The 5,048-nt window shown below is 37.7% G+C and overlaps 1 protein-coding gene across 1 annotated transcript; it reads right to left on the bottom strand.

The window, feature by feature from the left end:
- Positions 1-939: 939 nt before the first annotated feature.
- On the bottom strand, positions 940-2,425 carry LOC111898245 (uncharacterized). Its single transcript, XM_023894177.3, has 4 exons — positions 2,072-2,425; positions 1,853-1,987; positions 1,653-1,755; positions 940-1,586 (listed from the first exon to the last, which is right to left on the bottom strand). Exons 1-4 carry the CDS (start codon positions 2,423-2,425, stop codon positions 940-942), a joined length of 1,239 nt encoding a protein of 412 aa, XP_023749945.3.
- Between the last annotated feature and the right edge of the window lie 2,623 nt (positions 2,426-5,048).

Genomic DNA, 5,048 nt, shown 5'->3' with positions numbered 1-5,048 from the left:
AAGCTACCTGCATCTGACCCCCACACAAGCAGTATTAAAGTGGTCTGTGAGGCTCAAAACATGTCCTATTTATCAAATACAAAGAATTCCATATCAAGACTCAGGACCAATCTATGATTCAATACTTATGACTCGGCGCTATGGTACCTATAGGGATGAGAAGACAAGAGAGAACAAAAATGCATGAATTTAAACTAGAATGCATCTAAAAAGTATGAAAAATCGAAAAGAAGGAAACAAAATATGCAATATTTTTAATTTTTTTATGCAATTTTTATGAATGACCTAAATGACTTACTCTAAATGCAACTATATAAAACCTAAATGCAATCAAAAATAAAATATACGAATACCTCATCCCAAGCTTAAAATTAAGAATTGTCCTCAATGCTTAGGATGAGAGTAAGGAAGAATCGTACTGGAATCAAGGTGGAGGAGGCCCGCAAGGATGGTACGGAAGCAACATATGGGTCGTACAATGATGTGTGGGTGGAGTTCTTGGCCACCTAAATACACATGGATGAAAGCTTGGCCACGCAAAGGAAGCATATGAAAAGGCTCAAAATTTTCTTATGAAGTGGCATATTTACGTGGGTACCATCGCAAACTTTACGCGAGTGTGGGGGCAGTCTCACAAGCTTTGCGCGGGTGGGGAGAAGCTACGCGCATACATCAGAATGTATCCTGTGTTGAGGGAATTTTGAGCTCGGATATGTGCGGGTAGAGCGAGGTCGCGCAACGTTTGCGCGGGCACCTGCGCAAATTGAAAATTTTTGACACTTTTTTGCAAACTTTACCAAGATCATTTCTAAACCTCAAGATGCTTATCTTTAACAACTTCAATCCTAGAAACATCAAAACTTCAAGCGAAGATTATTTATTCACAATGAATTTATTTAGCGTCTTTGCCAAGACATAGCCTGACTTCCGTCAACTTTCCTAAATCAGAGTTTCAAACGTTACATTGTCGAATTCTCCCGAGTCAAAGCTTTTATAAAATGGTTTCAAACGGTGCCCATTCACTTTGAAGATTTGATTTGTTTCCAAACTCTTGAGTCCAACCGCACCAAGATCAAACATTTTTAAAGCAATGAAAGGTCTATGCCATCGAGATCGCAATTTTCCCAAGAATAACTTCAAGCGTGAATAATAAAGAACTTTTTGACCCGGAATAAAGTGTTTTTGGGTTATGTGCTTGTCATGAAATGCCTTTTTCTTCTCTTTGCACCTTTTAAACCTTTTAATTATCTTCTTCTTGACCACTTCCGTCATTAGAGGATTCAATCTTCTTTGAGCCTCTCTCTTATCCTTGCAATAATCTTCCATAAGAATCTTGTGTGTGCATACTTTAAGGCTTATCCCGTTTATTGGCTGAATCACATCAACCCGGTATAATGGAGAAATGTTGCTAGGGTACCTCATTGCTTCAATGACGTTGAAGTGAATGATCTCTCCATCAAACTCCATAGTAAGTTTCCCTTTATGGACATCAACGATCGTCTGAGCGTTATTCATGAACGTTCTTCCAATGATGGTCATAGATGATTTGGAAGGAGCCTTCTCTTCAAGATCAATGACATAAAAATCTGCGGGAAAAACAAGTTGATTAACTTGTACTAACACATCCTCCAACACTCATCTTGGAGACACACTTGACTTGTCCGCTAATTGAATGATTACTTCGGTTTCTTCCAAAGGTCCAACATTGAGAGATTGAAAAACCGAGTATGGCATCACAGATCGAGCCTCCAAGATCTAACATGGCAATTTCGACATGAAAATCACCAATGATACAAGAGATAGCAAATATTCCTAGATCCTTTCATTTGGGAGGTAACTTCTTTTGGATAACCACAGACACATTTGCATTGACTTGAATCTTTTCATTTTCCTTGATTTTTCTCCTCTTGGTGCACAAATCCTTGAGGAATTTTACATAACTTGGAATTTGCTTAATAACATTTAATAGTGGAAGGTTGATTTGGACCTTGTAGAAAATTTCAAAGAATTCATTTTCTTCATCTTTTTTCTTTGAAGCGGCTAACTAGAAAAGGAAGGGTGGTGGTATGACCAATGGCTTGATGGTCTTGTTGGAAGATTCTAGTTGCTCAATATTTGTCACAGCTAGTTCCTTTGGAGGAACTACCACCCTTGAAGGTTCAACAACAATAACCTCATCATCTTCTTCTCTTGAAACTCTTTTAGGGTTGCTTGATCCAAGTGTTTTCCAACTTCTCAAGATTATTTCACTCACATTGGGGTTCTTCTCGGTTTGAGAAGGAAGTTTACCCCTTTGTTCCATCTTGTTGAAAGCGGTGGCCAAGTCTCCAATTTGTTCTTGAATGTTGGAAAAGGTGTTCTTGGTCTCTTGTTGAAATTGAGTTTGGCTTTGAGAAATAGAAGTAACAAGTTCTTGAAGACTCATTTGATGGTTACCACTTGATTGGCCTTGTTGATGAGGTCGTTGATAATTTGGAGGGGGTGAGATGTTTGTGGATATAGAGGTTTTGGTGATGGGTATTGTGGATATTGGGGTCTCATCATAACATTTGGTGGGTTTTGCTTTGGTGGGTATGGGTTGTTTGGGTTATTCCTCCAATTTGGGTGATAGGTGTTTTGAAATCCCATGCATCTTGGTTGACCTTGATATCCTCCCATGACATTATCATCCTCAGGTTCACTTCCAAGTGTAGGACACTTATCTGTATAGTGCCCCGTCATTGCAAAAATACCACACACCATCAATTGTTGACCACTTCCCACCACCATTTGACTTAACACATTAGTCAAATCCAAGAGCTTTGCTTCCAAGTGTTGGTTGTTTCTAACTTCACCAACAAATTGTGGGGAATTTCTCTTCATTTCATTTCGAGTCCTAAAATTTCTTTGATTTTGAGAAATGGTACCAAAAAGTGATCTTATCTATTGACGTGTCATGTTGAATATGTCACCACCACTTGAAGCATCAATCATCCTTCGATCTTTTCATTCAAACCCTCATAAAATTGTTGAAGAAGTAGTTGTTTGGGTATGTTGTGTTGAGGACAACTTGTACACAAGTTGTTGAATCGCTCCCAAAAATCATGAAAAGTCTCATTCTTCCCTTGAGGAATCACCAAAATTTCACTTTTTTGACTTGATATCCGGGAGGTAGGATAGAACTTGCTATTGAAGGCTTTAAGTAACTCTTCCCATGTGTGAATAGATCCCAATGGTAAGTTGAATAACCACTCTCTAGCTTTATCTTTCAAGGTAAGCGGGAAGGCGGTTAACTTGAAATCATCCAATGCAACATGTTCGGGAAACATGCTACTAACACATATCATATGAAAGTACTTCAAATGCCTTTGAGGATCTTCTCTATCCAAACCATGGAAATTGGTGACTTGATGTATCAAACTTGACTTCAGTTCAATCCCTCGACGGTTTGCGGGATAAACAATACCAAGGGGTGTGAGAGTAACATCCGTCTCCATCATTTGTCTAAGTGTCAAATCTTGAAGGGGATTGGGTGGATTAGGGTTATTAGCATATTGTTTCATGTAATTGGGAGGTTGTTGGGAAGGTGGGTATGGGTATTGTTGGTGATTGTATATTTGTGGTGGATAAGGTTGGTAGTTAGGATATTTGTTGTAGGGAGGTTGTTGTTGTGGGTACATTGGTTATTGGTACATTAGAGGTTGTGGATAATTAGGTTGATTTGGTTGATGTGCTTGTTGTTATTAAACTTAAAATGCATTGTTTTGAGGTTGGTTGTTTTGATGGAAGTTTTGGTTTTGTGGTTGTAGTTGTTGATAATTTGGTTGATTTGGTTGATGAGGGGGTTGATTCCAAGGTGTCATATCTATGAGAGGTTCTTGGTGTTTTTGTCTTGGTTGTTGGGGGTGGGGTATTAGCATCTTGATTGTTTGAGTTTGGGTTGGGATTGTGAGGTGGAGTGTGATTCAAGGCTATGTAGTTTTCAAACGGAATGTCTTCAAAGGAATGACCAACAATTGGAGAACTCGGTTCGGTGTCGGTATCACTTGAGGTATGAACTTGATCTTCTATGTTGATTAGTGGAGAAGATGAGCAATCTTGAACGAGTTTTTGTTACTTTGCTTGTTTGGCTAACTTTTTCAACCTTTTTTATTCTTTTTCAATATCCGGATTGTAGAGTAGTTCACTGGTTCTTGTAGACCTTGGCATAAACAATCAAATAACAATAAACACTTTCCCCAGAAACGGCGCCAAAACTTGGTGGGAAGTCAAGTCCACCAAGCAAATTACACCCTTTTTTTGAAAATAAAACATAATATAATGGTAAAAAGGGGTATCGATCCTCGTGGGAATGGTTGTATTCAATCACCAATGCAATCCAATAGAACTAGTGTAAATAAACTAACTAACTACAATTAAACTAAATAGGGGGGGTGTTGTGATTGCTTGAAAACTAAAAGACTTGAATAACTAAAAAGTTTGCAATTAATCAAGATGGTGGGATGCTTAAATATTAGAGAGAATTCGTTAACCAAGGCAGTTCAACATAATGAACATTTGTGTGTGTATCATTAGGATTCAATATGAAGCTTATCATTCATCCCAAATTGGTAATAGCAATCATTAAGCATGATATGCCAAGATTCCTCAAAGGGTAGTATGGATGTTGGGGAAGCCCACAACACACCTTCTTAATCAAAATCAAGGATCCAATTGAAGCAATTGAACCCATGAAGTTGATTAGCCTTAAGAATGAAGGAATCCCCAATTCCTAGAGGATGTCAATGCTTACACATCCATAAAGGAGTTATGATTCATAAGCTAGAGATGATTTCTACCATCATAAAGCCCTTGTTCTAAGTAAATTCAATGATTCAATGCTAAACCAAATAAATCAACCAACAATTGCTCATTCAAGTACCATGCTCATGATCAAAGTATTAAACAAGCATAAGAAATATGAACTAGAATCATAAACTGTAACATACACGTTTAGTTATCGTGTATTGTAATTATAAAATTGAATAATATTACGAAATATTATGTGAATTTGAATGTTTAGTTCTAAC

Source organism: Lactuca sativa, chromosome 9, assembly GCF_002870075.4.
Source record: "Lactuca sativa cultivar Salinas chromosome 9, Lsat_Salinas_v11, whole genome shotgun sequence".
Taxonomy (NCBI): domain Eukaryota; kingdom Viridiplantae; phylum Streptophyta; class Magnoliopsida; order Asterales; family Asteraceae; genus Lactuca; species Lactuca sativa.
The sequence above is the reverse complement of the archived record's forward strand: the minus strand, read 5'-3'. Positions and strand labels throughout refer to the sequence as shown.

Excerpts from the sequence above, each read along its gene's own strand:
- LOC111898245 (XM_023894177.3), bottom strand. The coding sequence starts at position 2,425 with ATGAGTCTTCAAGAACTTGTTACTTCTATTTCTCAAAGCCAAACTCAA. Across the intron at positions 1,988-2,071 it reads ACAAGACCATCAAGCCATTG|GTCCAAATCAACCTTCCACT; the intron begins GTCATACCACCA and ends ATTTTCTACAAG. Across the intron at positions 1,587-1,652 it reads TCAATTAGCGGACAAGTCAA|ATTTTTATGTCATTGATCTT; the intron begins GTGTGTCTCCAA and ends TTTTTCCCGCAG.